Source organism: Symphalangus syndactylus, chromosome 6 (genome assembly GCF_028878055.3).
Source record: "Symphalangus syndactylus isolate Jambi chromosome 6, NHGRI_mSymSyn1-v2.1_pri, whole genome shotgun sequence".
Taxonomy (NCBI): domain Eukaryota; kingdom Metazoa; phylum Chordata; class Mammalia; order Primates; family Hylobatidae; genus Symphalangus; species Symphalangus syndactylus.
The window spans coordinates 21,115,310-21,135,200 of NC_072428.2; the positions used below are offsets into that span (position 1 = coordinate 21,115,310).

The window sequence follows — 19,891 nt, forward strand, 5'->3', positions numbered from 1 at the left end:
CTGGGACCGCAGGTACACACCACCATGCCTGGCTAATTTTTATATTTTTTATAGAGACAGGGGTTTGCCATGTTGCCCAGGCTGTTCTCTAAGCTCCTGAGCTCAAGCAATCCGCCCTCCTCAACCTCCCAAAGTGCTAGGATTACAGGCATGCATCACCATGCCCGGCCCTCAGTGTGGTATTTCTAATGTCAACTGTGTACGTGCTGTTGGACTTCGGCCAGAGACTCTCTATTTCCCTGTCTCCAGAAAATAAACTTCTGGTCTTTTGCTGAGACTGGGAAAGGATGGTGTTCAGTTACACAGAGTAAGGAAGGGGACCTGGAGTTCTAACTGCTTCTTACACAGACTTTAAGCTTATCCTCCTAATCTCAGCCTCATCTTCCCATTCATTTCCAGAATAGCTATTCAGCCTTTCGATGGTTCTGTCACATAAATCTGGTTGTTTCTCAGTTTTCCACACTGCAGGCTTAGGAGTCAGCTTTTCCAGATTTGTTCATTCAGTTACCAATCAGCTATCAGTTTTCAGCTTCGAATTTTTGTTGCTCTTGTCTCTTCTTCCAATCTCTTTAACTCCATTGGTTGATTCCGTCTGGAAATATCTCTTTATTTTCTTTTTAGAGGCTTACATGAGGGAATGAAGGTATGTACACTCTCCTCTCTTTAACTGGAAGTCCAGGAGTAGTTCTTGGCTTTAAAAGAACTAACACTTCACTGTATCTTATTTAGTTTGAAACATGTGAACCACACATCACTCATAGAAAACCAAATTTTCTCCAAAAGAAGACTTTCAAGTTGATGGAAACCCATTTTGTTTTTGCTTTTTTAAAAAATAAAATGAGTGTGAGGCTTCAGCCACCTCAGATGCCTTTGACTTTGTTCCTCTAAATTACCCAGACAGTGCCAGATAAGCATAGTTCTGTCCCTCTCAGCCTCCCATTCTTTTAAATTAGAGACTTCTGAGTCTGTTTCCTTTAGTCTTTTAATGTTAGCCTTTTAATATTTTCCAATAAGTGCTTTCAACTCAGCAATATACATATCATGCTTTCCTCATTATTATTGATCCATCAATAAATATACAAAAACCAGAGGAAGGGTGTGCTCTGAAAAGTCAAAGTAACAATAACAGTGGTCATTGTACAGTACAAGAATGAACAATGGGCTATTCTTTGAAAACTCAAAACAAATGATTTACACAAAGACATACCTATAAAATAAAGGTGAATGGACCGTGTTATTCTTGTTCTTAAGTACATTTTGCTTTTCCAGATAAGTCAAATGTTTCCTCTCTCCTACTCCTCTGATATAACAGTATTGAATGAATGTTGGCTACAAAATCAATTCTTGGTGTTGTTATGAATCTCAATATAAAACTTTTTGAAAGGTTCTGCTAGAAAAGCCAATTCTACCAGGCTTGAAATATGGATTCGAAGATGTCTTTTGTCTCATTCGATTTTTCACTCAGGCTAATTTTAAGGGCAGTCCTCAGGAGATATGAAAGATTTACAATTGCAGGAAAAATTACATCTTTAGCTCTTAGGTTGCTTTGCAAAATAACTAAATGTTGGCCTTTTACTTTTATAAACAAGACCCAGTTTAATGACTTAGCCCAGGTCACCTGAAAATCATTGGTAAAAATGACATGTAGTCAAGCTGTGCTTCCAGAGTTACGCCCTTGAGATCAAGGGAGTGAGAATACTGAGAATACATCTTATTCCATAAGCTTCAGGCAATGTTGCAAGGGTTTGTAAAGACTTGGCCAGCTCTCCATTGACAATGGCCAAGGAATAGAAGCTCTAGACCTCCCTTACTTCCATTGTGAAAACAGAGGTATATCCAAGTGAGGGACTACAACAGTAATAAAGGGAAAAAGTATTTAATTCCAAAATAAAATTGAAAATAATCTCCTGTCTCAGCCTCTTTTTGGGAATATCTAGAAGGGGTGGAAAACCATCTCTGGCTATGAGACTTGTATCACTACCCTTTTCTCCCTGGGGGGGACACGTAGAGGCTAGTGTAACCATTTTGAACCTTGTCCCGGAGTGGCTTGTTGCATTTCAGTTAAAGAGCTTGAGTGAGCCTGTCTGGGCCTCTGGCAGACCCAGGAAATCTCTCGGAAAACAAGGGGCACTTGAACACTAGTGGCAGTAACAACACATAGTGGCCTAATGTCCAGTTTCTTTCAAGTTGAAAAGAAAATAAAAAGAAATCCAGACCACTGAAGATGGATCTGGCCAATGATGTTCACAGAAGAGAAAGGAAGTTTTTCAAGATTATGGGGTGAAGTGGAGGGAAAGAGGGAGGGGAGAGGGTAGACAGGGAGGAGCAGAGGCTGGGAATAGTGCAGAAAGTTGGCATCTCTCCTTTAAAGATATTCTTCAGATCAACTCTGTCTAAGCCCAGCCCTGATTTAGTCGGGAGCTTTTCTTCTTTCTGCTTTGTGGTCTGAGAAGCATTGCCTGTTAAGCACATAAGTTTAGGTAACAAACGACTTTTAGTAGGAGCCTCAGAAAGGACATACCACTTAATAGGAGCCGTTGCTTTATAGATGCAATGGCTTCTACGACAAGCAGCCTTTGGAAGTTCTGGGACCAATTGGACACCCTGACTGATGAATAAATGCCACAAAGGACTTGCCAAGTGGGAGAAAATATGAGGTTAGAGGATAAAGCCGGTACTCTCTTGTTTGGTCATAAATTTGCCTATCTGGTGATAAGATTCCAATGATGGGAATCCCTTTAACCTTTTGAGGGACTCCGCAGGCACTTAACTCATCCTAAATAGCAACTGCATCAAGAACAGACACTGGTGTGTTTAAGTTTACAAATACAGCCATAAAAATTTCAAACAGGATCTACATGGCATCATCCTTCCCCCTTGCCAATCTCTTTCATTTCCATTGGCTTCTTCTCTTATTGTAAGACATCAAAAGGCACTTCCATATTGTTTTTGGAAATCACTAATAGGGCCAGCCTCTATGAAACAGGGCCCCAGGGATAACAGGTCATGCAAACTTAATGTGACTTTGCAAAGCCTTTCACAGGAGAGAACAGGTGGCCATTAAACCATAAAAGAGGCTGAAGCTCCTCAGCTTCCAGCTCTGATTCCAGGACAGGACGGAAAACCTTTGGACAGTGTCAAAAAAGAAAAAAACAGTGCTGCCTTCCTTGATCTTCCATGAGATTTGGTGAGTGGGTCTGAGTGGAAACTCAGGGTCTCTGAGATGAAGACTTAGAAGAGTCTTCTTACCATTCTCAGTTCTTCCTGATACATTGTAGGGACCCAGACAGTGCTGGTTTAGAAACTGAAGAATTATAGCACAAAAGGTGAAGATCGAAGAAGTACAGATGTTTATTATGAATCAGTTTAAACCCTTTTGTGCCTCTGACAAAGTAACTTTAAAAAATTATACTGATCAAAGGACTGATCCAGGGTTTAATATTTCAAAAACATAGATAAATAGTTTACTACAGATAAATAGCTTCACCCTTTGGGTGTCTCCCAGAAGCATCTGAAAAATTTGTAGGGGATCTGTTGAAGGAGATGTGTAACTAGTACACCCCAACCCCCAACCTCACTGGAAAGCAATGCTCAGGGATTAGGCTATGGAAGGGCAAAATGGACCCATTCAAATTTCCTCCCAGGGACCAGGCCCTATTAGCCCTGGGAAATGTCCTTAGCCGGTGGGGGAAAGGTTGGCGATCAGGAATATGTATGTGTAGTTTTTGTTAGAAGCCATCCATAGCACACCCGAGGGATGAAAGGCCTCCACATGGGAACTGGAACGATCAAATTCTTGCTGATTATTAATTGGGCCCTAATTGCAGAAAGCAATGCTGTTTTTACAAATTGGACCTGACTTTAAAGAACAAAACACAAAAAACAAAAAGAGTAGAAAATTTTATGCTAAAAAAGATTCGCAATGAAACAATCAGTAGCACATTGCATCTGTTAAGTGTCCCAGCTCCCTGTAATGGTTATGTTTCCAACGGTTGTTTCTTTCCAAGATAATGGTGTAAGTGTTACACCCCAATCTTCATGTCCACGTTCTGCAGGTTCCTTGTCTCATCAGCTGTTATAAACTGGTCTGGAGTTTCTGACGACTCCTTGTTCACCAAATGCACCATTTCCTGAGACTTGCTGGCCTCTCCGTTGAGTCCACTTGGCTTTCTGTCCTCCACAGCTCCATTGCCACTGTTGATCACTAGCTTTTTCTTCTGCCCACACCTAATAATTTAAAAAATGTGCCATATGAGAAAGATTGCAGTGACTCGGGCATCAGATCATCATCCTTATTGAGCACTATCATGATGATCACTATGGTTTATGATGGCTTTAGTGTGTGCCAAGCACTGTGCTAGGTGTCTTCTCTACTTTAACAACTAACAACCAGCACTCCTCAAAGTGAGGTCCCTGGACCAGCAGCAAAAGCATCATCTTGGAACCTGTTAGAAATACAAGTTCTCAGCCCCACCCCAAACCTGCTGAATCGGAAAACTCTAGGGTTGGAGCCCAGGATCTGTGGTTCACAACCCCTCAGGGGGCTTCTCTGCACAGTTAAGTTTGCAAATCAGCAACTACAACTCCAGGAAGCTGGTGTTATTATTATTTTCTCTCTATTCCCAGGGAAGAAACCTTGGAGATCAGAAAATTCAGTAACTTCCCCCAAGTAACTCAGCAAGTAAGAAAAGAGGATTCAAACCCTGGTCTGTCTGACTCTCAAGTTCAATTCTCTTTCTATCATACTTCATAATGGAAATGTTTGCCTCTTTTAAGCATTTTAGCAGTTTCTGCAGATTTAGATACACCATGAACATGATGATTGTAAATCATTCTGATTTGCGTATTCAAGAAAGTCCCATAACTTCCTGTCCCAGTCAACACTTTGTCAGCCTTGTCAGCATTATTACTGAATGTACCGAGAAGAATAAAACAACATTTTTCTAGAGGTATAAGGCCATAGTGATGTTTTCCTAACATTGGCTAACTCATACAACCCTGATATAGGAAGTTTAATAACAAAAGACAAATTATTCTCGTTAATTTAAGGTTTCTCAAACATTACTTAAGACTCAAACGCAAAAGAAAGTTGCTATGGAAGAGCACGACCTTGATCTTTTTCCTGGTTACTGTCCATTGCTTCACCCCACCCAGCCTGATGCAATGCTTCCTCTTTCCTGTAACACATCACTGCTACACATATACGAGTCAGACTATGCTTAGAGGAAGGAAAGTTGCACAGCTTCACAACTACAAGCAAGATGGGGATTCAGGGAAGCAGATTACTTCCTGAATATCAGACATTTTACATGTAATTTTCTGTAATTCTTACAACACTCTTTCAAAGCAGCTATTGTTCCCATAATACAGCAGTGGAAACTGAGGCCAAAGAGGTTTAATAACTTGCTCGAGGTCACACAGAGAGTAAGAATGACAGAGCCAGTATTCAAATCCAGGCCTTTATGACCAAAGCCTGGGTTCTGCCTGGCTCTGTCAATGCTGCCAGCCCTCTGGAGATGTGGAAACAGTATGAAGTCAGAATTGTTCACTTTGCCTCTGGATATTTGGAGTAATAGTGACAAAGCCTCTATTATTCATGATCATGGACCATTCCCTGTAGGACTGCCAAGGCTATAAACTTTAAGCTCCTGTTTGGGGAAATAGAAATTATACCTCCTCAACAGGAGGTAGATCCTGTCTCCTCTAGCATGAGGCTTGATGAGGGGTTGGGGGAAGGATGCTTGAACCATGAAACAGATTCATGGGGACCAGGAATACAGATGGAGTCCAGCAGGATGCATGGTCAAGAAAAGGGTCTTGGAGGCCAGGTGCAGTGCTTCACGCCTGTAATCCCAGCACTTTGGGAGGCCAAGGCGGGTGGATCACTTGAGCCCAGGAGATTGTGACCAGCCTGGACAACATGGTAAAACCCAGTCTCTATTCACAATACAAAAATAAGCCGGCTGTGGTTGCATTTGCCTGTAGTCTTAGTTACTTTGGGGGCTGAGGTGGGAGAACTACTTGAGCCCAGGAAGTTGAGGCTACAATGAGCTGTGTTTGTGCCACTGCACTCTAGCCTGGGTGACAGAGTGAGACCCTGTTTCAAAAAGGAAAAAGAGACCAGGCACAATGGCTCACACCTGTAATCCCTGCACTTGGGAGGAGGATCACTTGAGGTCAGGAGTTCGAGACCAGCTGGCCAACATGGTGAAACCCCATCTCTACCAAAAATACAAAAATTAGCCAGCCATGGGGGCATGATGGTGCGTGGCTGAATCCCAACTACTCAGGAGACTGAGGCAGGAGAATTGCTTGAACCTGGGAGGTGGAGGTTGCAGTAAGCTGAGATCGCACCACTGCACTCCAGCCTGGGTGACACAGTAAGACTCCGTCTCAAAAAAAAAAGAAAGAAAAAGAAAAAAAGAAAGAAGAAAAGGGGCTTGGAAGGCCTGGTTTTGAGAACTTACTGCTGTGTGACCTGGGGCAACTCACTTAACCTCTCTGAGCCTCAGTTTTGCATCAATAATACCAGGTTATTAAGAGTAGCAATATCACAGGATTGTGAAAAGCCCTTGAAATAGAGACTATCACTAAATAAATGAGTCTATTGTTGTTATTATTCTTGCTCTTATGAGGGGTAAGGAAATAATTGTTATTCTTGCCCTTATGTGGGGTAAGGAAACTAAGGTTTGGGATAACACTTAGAACAGTATCTGGAGCACAGTAAGCTTTCAAGTACTATCTGTAATTGTTAATATAACAAAAGCCATATGAAATGAATTTTGCTTGTTTCTCCTGGCTGCCTCCACCTACCTCGTTATTATTTACTATGAAGAGGATTTAAAAGGCTTAAGGTAGAATGCTGCTTGTGTTACTTCCAATTCCCTGGTCCCTGTGTTCTCTGGAGGAAGGTTGTCTAGTTAAAGTAATTCCCATTTGCCTAACCAATGGGTAGTTGAGGGATGGAATGAAATATTATGGGAAAGTGATTTATGGGCATAAAAAATATGTCTGTGCATGGGAGTAGGTGGGGATTAATGTTGTTAATCTAAACGAAGCTGATCTTGACAGTGGATAACATCTGACCTATAGAACACAGGAATATTGTGCTTGGTTTTTGGCTGGCCCGCATTTCTCTTTGGATTTATGTGTTTCTATCTGTCTGAGTACTTTCAGGAGGGTAGGATGATTCTCAGAAATAACTCATTCCAATAGTCAGTGCTCTAGGCATCTAATAAGTACTTTTAAGAGACAAATTCTAATTTTTAAGTTCTTCTTAGTTATAAGAATTTAAGAAGGATCACTAAACCTTAAGGGGCTTCAGAGACCATCTAGCCCAGCTTCTTCATTATGTAAACTGGACACCAAGTCCAAGAAGTATTGTCCAAAGTTTCACAGCTAGTTATGGCACTGCACTGCAAGAATCACAGCTTGGATTTTCTGGTTTTTTTGTTTTTTTGTTTGTTTGTTTTGTTTTGTTTTACAAAGTCTCACTTCGTCAACCAGGCTGGGGTGCAATGGCACCATCTCAGCTCACTGCAACTTCCGCCTTCTGGGTTCAAGAAATTCTCCTGCCACAGTCACCCGAGTAGCTGGGATTACAGGCACCCGCCACCACACTTGGCTAATTTTAGTAGAGATAGGGTTTCTCCATGTTGGCCACGCTGGTCTCAAACTCCTGACCTCAAGTGATCTGCCTGCCTCGGCCTCCCAAAGTGCTGGGATTACAGGTGTGAGCCACCGTGCCGAGCCACAGCTTGGATTTTCTGACTTTGAAGATCAGAGATCCTCATGGATCTGTGTCTTACCTTTATCTCCTCTTCCCTTAAATCTCAGGCATTAGCTGAGCACACAGCAATCACACAGTGTGGAAGGAGGCAGAATGAGACCTCACCAGGAAAGGGAGGGCAGGCTGGCTGGGGTTTAGAAGCCGGGTAACATACTTTTATGGCATGGCAGAATTTATCTCAAAAGATTTAGGTGGGTAACTTGGCAACTGATCTCATGACTCTTCTACCTGACAATCCTTAATGATATTTAGGGATTTATTTTGCACTGTTTTAGAGCTGTGCCATCCAATATAGTAGCCACCAGCCACATGTGGCTATTTGAATTTAAACTAATTACAATGAAATGAAATTGAAAATTCACTTCCTCAGTTGAACTAGCCAAAGTTCAAGTGCTCAGTAGCCACAAGTGGCTAGTAGTTATATATTGGACAGTGGAGATATAGAACATTTCCATCATCACAGAAAGTTCTATTGCCTGGCACTGTTCTAGACAGCAGAACGAGGTTGGGTGAGCTCAGATTACAGGAGCTAGACTGTAGCATAAGAGAAGGAAAATATTTCTAAATTATGGTGATGCATAGAGAAGACCTACTTATTGGAGTGTGGGTGACCGCCTGCTGGGGTTTATAGAAAAGACAATTATTCCCATTAAAGGGAAGGCTGGTGAACAGCTTTTATGTACAAGCAACATAGTAAAGTCCTCATGTTTTTTTCTCCTCTTCAGACAAATCAGATAGGTTTTTGTTTGTTCATTTGTTTGCTTGTTTGTTTGAGACAGGGTCTCACTCTGTTGCCCAGGCTGTAGTGGCACTATCATGGCTCACTGCTGCCTCCACCTCCCGGGGCTCAAGCGATTCTTCTACCTCAACCTCCCAAGCAGCTGAGACCACAGGCATGCGCCACTATGCCTGGCTAATTTTTGTATTTTTTGTAGAGACGGGGTTTTGCCATGTTGCCCAGGCTGGTCTTGAACTCCTAGGCTCAAGTAATCCACTGCCTTGGCCTCCCAGAGTGAACCACTGCACCTGGCGTGAGCCACTGCAACTGGCGTGAGCCACTGCACCTGGCCGAGATCGATTCTTTAAAGGAAAATCTTCTCTGGAGCCTCACACAGTATCTATCAACCCAACTGACTCCTAAATATGTGCTCTCACGAAGACGGAATAAAATATGATTTCCCTTGGAGAGCTGTAACTCAAGGAGTCAGGTGACATGAGGAACAGCAAAGAAAGCTGTTGTGGATGATGGCAGGGGTGGAAAAAGCTAAAGAAGTAATAGAACCCCCAAGCCAGCATCTTTAAGACAACGTGACTCACAGATCACTTCATCATGCAAGCCCATCATCCATCCTTGTATGTCAACTTCAGGGACTAATGATTTTCCACTTTTGTCTTTTAACCATAATTTATATAACAGTGTCTGGCACAGGGAATGTTCTCGATAAATATTGGCCAATTCAAATTCAAGAGGCCAATACCTCCACTAAACCTCAAGATTCTTTTAGAAAAGGGGTGGTACTCTTTTTGTTTTTTACCTTCTCTTTCTCCTTGCCAGGGCTGGTAGTCACAGGAGCCACTCAAAAGATGTTTGCTGAATAAATGAACACCCATTGGAGGCCCCATTTTCAACCAAACTTTCTCTGATGAAAATTGGATTCTGTATCTCTTTCTCTTAAATGTGACACTCAAAGCAGAAAAGCCCCAGCCTTTGAAGGGGATTAGAAATGGGTTGACAGCTTTAGAATCACAGAGCCCATTAAGGGGCCTGTGCAGCTGTTAACCACCCTTTAGCTGCGTGGCAAATCTGTTTTCAATTATCAAATCAGGACATAGTAATTTATGGCGTCCAAGCAGCTACTTTCCTGGTGAGATACTCGCTGTGCCGGACCCTGTGTGTCCCTGTTTGCCGGTTGCCAGGGTGACTGTTGGTCTTGGGAGGAGGGAGAGGGCAGCAATGAGGCCCCTTCTCTGCTGTCTGCTGCTGGCAAGACACAGACGACGGGGGAGATACCCAGCCCCAATGTATGGACTCCAGCTGTTCTTAGGGACAGCTGAGATGCTTCTCCGAGGTCTCCCTAAATGTCGACAGCATCCATGTCAGCGTTTCTATGGTGACATGTGCAAAGCTTATGGACTGTGTATGTGAGCAAAAGTGGTGCATTCTAGGGCTTGGCAATAAAGGGCTGATTGCACACAATAGGAAATTCATATTTAATTGAGCAAAAGTAATCCAAGGGAAAACAAGGAAGCTGAAGGGAAGTATAAAGACTCTTTGTAAAGGCTCCCCCAAGTCACATTATTTAAATTCAACTAAAAAAAAAAAATCTTTCCATTCAATCATAGGCGGCCTTTTAGATTTTTTCTCTCAGTTTTGTTCCTTACACAATCAGCTAGCATAACTGCTTTTTAAAACTATGCCCTCAATGGTATAGATAGCAACATAGCTATTTGACTGTAATATGGCACTTTTATTAACTTGTACCAGCGTAATTATTGTAACGCATCATTTGATTTTCTCAGATAATTAGAGAATGTATGGGCTGCCCATGGTGTTGGAATTAGCTGTTGGTTGCTTTCCAAAAACCAGTAAGGAGTCCATAATTCTCTCTAGGTCTTCTCCCAGACTGAGGGGCATTTTTCTGCCCTGCGAGGTGATCTGGGGACACAATAAAGGTGGCCCTGCTTGGAAATAAGTTTCTTTTACCTTATGAGAAACCATCTAAAGGGACATTTACAAAAGGTTTAATATTCCTATGAATTACGTCCTGGAGAAAAATAATGTATCTTTAAAGTGTCTTGGGTAAGAAATTTAGATTTATACTTCTAAAAATTTAGATTTATACCCCTGTTAAAGTTCATTTCCTCTGTTGCTAGAATTACTATTGTGTATATATAATGTGTGTGTATATATATATATATAGTATATATAAAATGTAAATAACATCTAAGCCTATAGGTCTTGGTTCAGGTAGGGAGAGAGTGGCCTTCAAGAACATAAAAACAGCCCATGTGTCAGTTCTAGGGAGGTGACTGTCTTCATTTAGTTGTTTTCCTAAGGAAAGTTCTTCTCTGCTTCATAGACCTCTTAACAGCAAGAAGACCTACGAAACAGTGCTCTTGTTGTACTATAACCTGAATCTCTTCAATTACAGTTCCCAGAAAATAGAAAATGATATCATTACAAAAAAGAAACAACAAACAAAAGCACAAGGCCAATAGTTCCTTCTAGTTAAAGTTCTTAAAGGTTCCCTGGGCCTCAGAGAGGCTACAGGGGATGATGAATCACTGAATCTTTATACAATATTTGTGCATTGTGAATGTATTTAATAAATATTTAACAAATCAATGAATGAGTATATACTTTTGTGTGCCTTCCTGGTGAGATACTTCATAACTTTCATCAGATAGAGTCTTCATGAGGTTTAACCCTAAAAAACATGTAAAATCACAAAGGATTCAACCACTACTTAAAAGTGATGAGCCAAACAATCACAGGTGTCTCCTGTCTCTAAAAACCGGGGCAGAGAAAGATGTCTTAAGCTGCACCATGCACGTGAATCCCTGGAATCTTGTTAGGATGCAGACTATACAATAGGAGGTCTGGGGTTGGGTCTGAGATTGTGCATTTCCAACAAACTCCCATGGTGCCCAGACTGCTGGTTCCAGGGACTACGCTCTGAGCAGCAAGGATATAAAGCCTGAGTTTAAATGATGCCCTTTCCAAGTTGAAAGCCCCCAGGACAGCCCCTTACCTTCTTCGACTGTTGACTGCAATGCAAACTGCAAGAATCAAAGCCAAGGCCAAGAGGGATGCCAAGATGATCAGCCATTCTGGTGTGAGTAAATTAAATGACATGCGTGAGCTTCAGAGACACACTTTGTAAAACCAAAAATGCACTTTATAATTGACCTAGTTCAAACAAGCACCACAGTCAGCACTGCAGTGGGGTCTGGCCAATAGGTCCAGCCAATAGGCAGGTAATTCTGGAAGAGCAATTTGCTATAAGTATTTGTCCAACAGCCTTCTTGCTTTTATCTTTTATCATCAGTCAGGATTTTCAAGTCCCTTCAGGAGAACTATGTTTCTAAAAAAGGACAAGATGACTTGTTGAATCTTGTAGACGCCTTTGGTATAATATTATTAAACACATAAAAGGAAATGTAGGCTTCTTTTGAAAGGAACAGTTTTTCCTGTATAAAAGCATCCACCTATCCACCTTACATTGTATTAAAAAACAAAAATGGAGGCAATAAAGGATTGGTTAAATAAATTAGGGTACATCTATTGCATTACGCACTACAATATAAGGAGGAAATATTCAGTGACATGGAAGCCATGGTTAACCAGTAGGCAATGTTTGCTAAACACCATGTAAGGTGTAATCACATTTTGGTATATATTTTACATTTTAAAATGACAGGAAAGGCCGGGCGCAGCAGCTCACGCCTGTAATCCCAGCACTTTGGGAGGCTGAGGTGGGCGAATCGTGAGGTCAGGAGTTTGAGACCAGCCTGACCAACATGGTGAAACCCCATCTCTAAAACTACAAAAATTAGCTGGGCGTGGTGGCATGCTGTAAACTCAGCTACTGAGGAAGCTGAGGCAGGAGAATCGCTTGAATTCAGGAAGCGGAGGTTGCAGTGAGCCAAGGTCACGCCACTGCACTGCAGCCTGGGTGACAAAGCGAAACTCCATCTCAAAAAAAAAAAAAAAAAGATGTATATTAAAATGGTAACCGTGGTATTTCTGGATGGTGAGATTGATAATAATTGATTTATATTTCCATTATTTTCTTTAGTTGTATTTTTTCAAATGTCTTCGATAATTACATATCACTTGTGGATTAATATTCTACACATTTTGAAATCAGGCTCTTGTAGGACTAAAATATGACTTGACAACTCTACAAAATTCAGTTGCAAAGTGGGTTGTATATGTATGCAATGAACCAGGGCTTGAGAAAGAAGAGACATGGAAAGTCTCATTATCTGTTTTCTTCTTGGAAATTTTGGTTTATCTCTGATCTCCTGCTCAGCACTACCTTTGCCTCACGTTTTCCTGGTTTAGATGAGTTTGGAGAGGTAGGTACAGTCAGAAGTGGGGGGAGACTGACAGGAGGGCCCCATTTCTGTTCTTCCTCTCTATTCCTGCCCACCGTGGCCCTGGTTTCCAGCCCTGAGATGTCCCACCTGCACTGTCACTGGAGCTGGGAAGCATCTTGCTGCCTGATGACAGCTAAGGCTTCCCCCATGCTCTCCCTTGGGACAGCCCACCCCTCTCTCTGTCTGGTCTGTCTTCAGGTGTGCTTAGGCAAGCTGGGGCAAAGGAGAACGGTGCATGCCACGTTCTTCTCTTTCCCCAAGGGAGGCTCAGTTTGGAGACCTCTGAAGAGGAGAGAATTAAAAGGGTAATTTACAACCTTAGGAGAACCCTTCCCTTTAGTAATTCTCTATGACAAAACAATTTTGATTCCAAGTCAAATAAAGAATTTGCAACAAATGCCTTGTCTTGATGCTCAGGAGAACCAAGTGTCCCAGCCTTCTCACTGCACATGTCGTACTTTCTGAAAAGTTTATTCCGTCCACATCAGCAGGCGGTCCCTCAACCAAAAAAAATCAGTTGGGGAACCAAAAGAAAGTTTTCACTCCATCTAACATAAATGCCTCTTTTAACTCCTCCCTGTCTGTAATTGTAAGAGGAAAATTACATGCTTCACCTTGGACCCCAGAAATAAGTGGAAATTGGATTGGGATAGAAAGGACCTGGGTATGACATGGGGTCCTCTTGGTGATCATTCATTTAGGAAGGAAGCTTTAGTAACTAACATGGCACTTCTCTGGGACAGGCCAGGGATAGATCTGAGTATGAGCTCAGCTAGTTTGTAGAACCCAGGAAGAAAAGACTATTCCATCTTTTCCTACCAAGAGGCTGTAGTACTCTCATTCATCCTTTAACTTGTAAAGAGGAGCAATTGGATCCATATGTTGGGCATTGCAGAGAATGTGCTTTCAAACGGGTCTCCTCTTCCTTGCTGGGACATTCTGAGAAAGCTGCTTTCAGCGTGTTTTTCTGCCTCAAAGTTTGAAACTCACCTGGAATTTGGGGTGTCCTTATAGGACCAGAGGTTGTGTTTGCTCCACCTTCTTGACTCCCATGTGAGTGTCCTAAGGGGAAAAACAATATCTCTCAACCAAAGTTTGAAATGTATAACCATGAGTTCCTTGTGGAGCTGCATAAAGGGCAGCTCTCCACATTCTGAATCACTGAGAAGCCATTTATGGATTCAAGCTGCAGATGTTTATAAAGCATTACACAAAAGATATTCCCCCCCACCTCGTTTGATTAGGGCTAAGGCTTAGTAATGTTATTTTGTATCAAGGAACATGAGAATTCTCAGCAGCAGTGTTGCACAGTGTTCAGGACTTTGGGGTCTAGAACTGGACAATCCTGGATTCGAGTCTCACCGCTGTCCCTTGCTAACCAGCCATGTGTGCTGGGTCAATCTACCTTCTCCAAGTCTTCCTTTTCACACTCGTAAGGTGGGGATAATAGAATGCCGTTCATCATAATTTTGCAGAGATTTAAAGAAGTACACGGTATTGGTAGTTGTGTGTGGTTGTTATTTTCTATTTTTAATTTAGGACCTTGCTACTCAAAGTGTGGCTCTCAGACCATCAGGACAGGCATACCTGTGGAGATCGCTAGACATGCAGAATCTTACGCCTCATCTCAAAGCTACCACATCAGAATCTTCATTTTAACAAGACCCCCAGGGGACTCACATGCTCCAGAAAGCCCAAAGGGAACCTGAAAATCTCATCCAGTAGCATCATAGGAGCCAACATAAACACTATAAAACAAGGAGTTTGCTCACGCCTGTAATCCCAGTACTTTGGGAGGCCGAAGCGGGCGGATCACGAGGTCAAGGGATTGAGATCAACCTGGCCAACATGGTGAAATCCCGTCTCTACTAAAAACATAAAAATTAGCCAGGCATGGTGGCATGTGCCTGTAGTCCCAACTACTCGGGAGGCTGAGGCAGGAGAACTGCTTGAACCCGGGAAGCAGAGGTTGCAGTGAGCTGAGATTGTGCCACTGCATTCCAGCTTGGTGACAGAGCGAGACTCCATCTCAAAATAAATAAATAAATAAATAAATAAATAAATAAATAAATAAGGAGTTTGGCGGCAGTGGCCCTTTCTGACAATGAAAAATCATCCTATTAGATTCCCTACTAATATATTACTGAAACACACCTTGTTAGAAGAATCAACATTTTCTACTGCTAAAAAGCAAAATAAGGAAATAAACAAAATGCGTTAAACTGGGAGGAAGTATCACAAGACAGACAATCCTCAAGTTAGAACTGGAGGCCTATCGAAATGAGGGAGACACAATGGTTCTAAAAGAAACTTCTAAGAAGCCAGGCACGGTGGCTCACACCTGTAATCCCAGCACTTTGGGAGGCTGAGACAGGAGGATCTCTTGAGCCCAGGAGTTTGAGACCAGCCTGGGAAATATAGGGAGATCCTGTCCCTATTAAAAATAAAAATAATAAATAAATAAACAATTTTTTTTAAAAAAGAAACTTCTAAGACATCTTGTGAAGAGACTCATCAAATGAAAGCTTCATGGATTTTTAAAAATTCTTCCTCCATTGCTTCAAAACAAAATTTGAAAGTGTTCCACCAAAATGAACTTCTTTTTTTTCCTACCAAATGGAAGCCCACTGTAGAATCCTGAAGGCTGATCAATGGATGAAAACGGTGGGGTCTTAAATGAGAGCTTTCCTCATGGAGCCAAACTTTAGGCTGTGCACACTGAAATCTTGATTACAATGGTTATATGAGGACAGGATGCCTCTTGTTTATGCAATTTGATGGTTTTGTTAAAACTTAAAAGGGAGCAAAACAAGTTCCTACCAGACATCTAGGTGTTTCAACATCCCCCATCCTATGTTGACAGTGGCCTTTGACTTTACAAACCTCCAAAACAGTCCAAGGCCCTTTCCCTACATGCCTTCCAGTGTCCTTGGTGGTTGGCAGGTTTTCACCTGCCCAAGTCATGGGACACTGGCCACCTAAACCGAAGATCTTTGGCAGTGAAAACTCCCCAGGAGGTACAGTCGCTCTCACTGTTTTTTTTTTTTTTTTCTGACTCACAGAAGCCTTTGATATTTAAAAAAGAGGCCATTAATGGATCATAATCTCTTTATTTTGATTTTCAAAAAAAAAAAAGAAGAAGTGCTCCCAGCAAGAAAAGATCTGGGTGTGCGTGCAACAAGATGAAACCTCCTGTTTGAACAATAGACACCTGCTCAGAAGCCAAACAAAAGAGACTGGCTCCTGTCCACCTGATTCTCACTTCAAGCAAAAGCCACAGAGGATGGATGTGAGACAGCAGGTCTTGCCTTGTGCCCTAGATGTCTACAAATCCAGCCAGGGTAGGACTGGCCACAATAGCAAGTTCCACAAAGAGGAGCACTTGATATTCCTGTTGGGAGATGACATGTAATCTGAGACATGTGCACAGAGATCGTTTGATTGGCTTCAATGGTGAGAAAAGCAGTCTAGCACAGTCTAAGCTTCCAAACTTTAATGTGCATGTAAACCACCTGGGTGGGAGAGTATAGTTAAAATGCAGATCCTGATTCAGTAGGTCTGGGTTGGCCAGGGATTCTGCATTTCCAACAAGTTCCTAGGTGATGTCCGCACTGATGGTTAAAGAATCACACTTAGAGAGTGGCTGGGGTCTCTTGGTTTTAGAGATCATGCCCCTTAATAACTCCCTACTTTTTCAGAGTACTTTCACACTTCTAGTACCCTGTCTTCCTCACAAGAACTCTAGGAAGCAACTGAGGCAGATGATTTGATCTCCTTTTTACTAACAAGGAAATTGAGTCTGGGAAAGGTTAAGTGCCCTGCCTAAGGTCCCCAGTGAACCTGTGACTTCGGTCTCTATTTCAGAAGCATTTCTAATGAATCCCTACCTCCTAGTGCTCCTCCATAGAGAGTTACTGTGGAAGCCACCACGTAAATATCCATCTTCATATTTGTTTTCAGTGTATAAACATTTAAACCTGATGGTGAGCCTCACTCAAACTTGGGCATAAAAAGGGAAGACAATAATTGATATGGCTTAAATCATTTACATGGGGTCACCTGGATTTATGATGTTCAGGGAGACCACGGTAAGGCAGCACTGGCAGAACCTCCCAGTAGCCCAGCAGTAGAAGTAGTTAGCAAACCTACCGCATGTCAGACTTCTGCAGGCTGGGGTAAGGTTTGTAGGGGTGTGATCTGAATCACAACAAACAGGAGTCTATTTAAGAATTCATGCCTGGCAGTAATTATGGTCATTATGGAATGCCTTCTCCAGACTGTGCTATGAGAAGTAATATAAGACCCTCCAAGCTTGAAAGGTGGCTCCATCACTCCTTGGTCCTGTCAACTCTGCCAAGTTACTTACCTTCTCTGAGCCTTAGTTTCCTCATCTGTAACATGGGGATAATAATAGTACTTACCTATGTCACAGAGTTAATACTAGATAAACTCCATGAATTTGCTGATATCAACCTGTTCTTTTTGTTTTTTTTTGAGACAGAGTCTTGCTCTGTCGCCCAGGCTGGAGTGCAGTGGCGCAATCTTGGCTCACTGCAACCTCTGTCTGCCAGGTCCAAGCAATTCTCCTGCCTCAGCCTCCTGAGTAGCTGGGATTACAGGTGCGCATGACCACGCCCGGCTAATTTTTGTATTTTTAGTAGAGACAGGGCTTCACCATGTCGGTTAGGCTGGTCTCGAACTCCAGACCTCGTGATCCGCCTACCTCGGCCTCCCAAAGTGCTGGGATTACAGGAGCCACCGCGACTGGCTGATATGGATCTGCTCGTGACCTATAATAATGGCAGTTCCATTTGGCCCAACCTAACACATGTAAAGTGTTCAGAAAGATGCTGCTGGCACACAGTAAATTCCCAACAGATACCAGTATGATATCATGTGCCAGGATTATGTTAAATGCTTTACATGTATTCTATCATTTAGTCTTTGAAACAATGTCCTGTGACAATTGTTATTATTCCAAGTTTATTAGTTGAGAAATTTTGTCTCAGACCCTTTAAAGCATCTTGCTCAGTTAATATGCGGGGGCCTGGAATCGAACTCAGGCCATTTTTGCTGCAAAGCTCATGCTCTTAATCACTCTGGTGTAGTGCAATGTTAAATTGGGACACTGCCTGAATTCTTCCTGAGGGTTTCAGATGCAAGGCTTTCCTCCGGAGCAGTAGTTCTCGAAGTGCAATCCCTGTCCCAGCAGTGTCAGCATTACCAGGGACTGATTAGAAATGCAAATGCTTGGGCTCCACCCGGACCTACTGAATCAGGAACCTTAAGGGTGGGGTCCAGCGTTGTGATTTAATAAGCCCTCCCTGCAATTGTGATGTATGCTAAGAAGGTTTGAGAACCACTTCTCTGGAGACACTGACTCATACTTCGTTGGTAGTCGTCATCAGGCTCAACGATTATAACAGTAAATGACTAAAGCAGTTTTGAACTCACCAGCTGATTCAGATCCATGAGTGGTATGGGACCCGCCACTGGGGTGGAATGCGTCTTGGTCTCCTGTAATGAGCAATCAGGAAGGTCAGTACTGCATGTTTTCACTTACACTCCCATCTGCATTTCCTTACATTTGCATTCTTATATAGCCTATCACAAAGTTTAGTCTTTTTAAGGTATTCCAAAAAGTGATGGCAAAACAGCTTTGAATGGGTCCACAATATTAATTACTGTTCATTGCTTAATTCACTGATAAATGAGCTAGAGCTTTAATCAGAATTAAGGAAACTGGGGCAGCAAAGGCTAAGAAGGATGACCACAGGAAGTTTTGTAGAAACTTTGTTTTGGTAGAAATCCAAGAACTGTGGTAAGGAACACGCTAACAAAAATACTGTGATATCTTTGCAGGTATGAGGTTGAGACTAGACATTGTACATTTTAAATAAGGACAATATGAATTGGGTCATGAGAAATGTAATCACTGCAAATGGGCGTACTCTGGCTTAGGGCATGAAACAGAGATTTCTTGGCAGCAGGAAATTAGTATGCAATAAGGAATCTTGGGACTGAATGATGTAAAGATTCAAAGAGAAAGGTCAACTGCTTATTTTAAAAAAAAATTGAAAATAAGTAAAAAAGGAAATGGTGAGATGATAGCTAACATGAATAATGTGTATTGGAATATGGGTATTATAGTAAGTTTAAAATAATTTTTTTAAAGTTAAATCTGTAGTTTCAACATGACTAGTTAATATAATCCTAACTTCTCAAACATCCATCACCAGAAAGCTTTAGATTAAGACAATCTCATGAATTGCTAAAATCTAAATCCATAGGTCAAATCTTGAATGCAGCATATTAAAACTCCCTCCCCCACCCCCATTTTTCAAAAGTATACTGGAATCTTTTTTTTTTTAATCACAGGACAATGCTTACATAAAATGGCTACAGTTATCCATTATGAAGGCACCTCATAAGGAATCTATAGTAACCTGATCATCACCATTTCCTTCATTAGAGAAGGTAGAAGGGGGTGACACTTAGTCACCTGTGTAAGTATATTGAAGAGACAGATTGCTTTGTTCCTTGGCTGATGGTTAAACAAATGAAAACAACATTTGCTGAAATGCCACACCAATACTCCCACTACCAAAATCACCATCACCATCACCAACCCATCACCATCATTATCACCATCACCATCACCATCACCACCACCACCACTGCCACTATGATTCTAAATGCTTTAGTTCTTTTATGGGGGACGGAGCCTCATTATGTCGCCCAGGCTGGAGTGCAGCGGCACGATCTCGGCTCACTGCAACCTCCAATTCCTCGGTTCAAGTGATTCTCATGCCTTAGTCTCCTGAGTAGGTGAGACTACAGGCACCTGCCGCCATGCCTGGCTAATTTTTTGTATTTTTAGTAGAGACGGGGTTTCACCATGTTGGCCAGGCTGATCTCAGACTCCTGACCTCAAGTGATCCGCTCACTTCAACAAATGCTTCAGTTCTTAATAGTAAGCGTAAAGACTGAGAAAAATGC

At 42.1% G+C, this 19,891-nt stretch overlaps 1 protein-coding gene across 8 annotated transcripts in view; it reads right to left on the minus strand.

Moving 5' to 3' along the window:
- Positions 1 to 964: 964 nt before the first annotated feature.
- The window catches only part of CD44 (CD44 molecule (IN blood group)), a 93,853-nt gene continuing 74,926 nt past the window's right edge, over positions 965 to 19,891 (minus strand). For 6 of the 8 annotated variants that reach the window (XM_055281928.2, XM_055281926.2, XM_055281923.2 and 3 more), the window contains 4 exons: positions 18,347 to 18,409; positions 13,883 to 13,954; positions 11,542 to 11,620; positions 965 to 4,227 (listed from right to left, as the gene is read on the minus strand). In XM_055281928.2, coding sequence (XP_055137903.1) covers positions 4,023 to 4,227; positions 11,542 to 11,620; positions 13,883 to 13,954; positions 18,347 to 18,409 — 419 coding nt within the window. In that variant the 3' untranslated portion in view covers positions 965 to 4,022. The remainder of the gene's footprint in view (positions 4,228 to 11,541; positions 11,621 to 13,882; positions 13,955 to 18,346; positions 18,410 to 19,891) is intronic. The other 2 variants (XM_055281929.2, XM_055281930.2) reach the window with 2 other exon arrangements.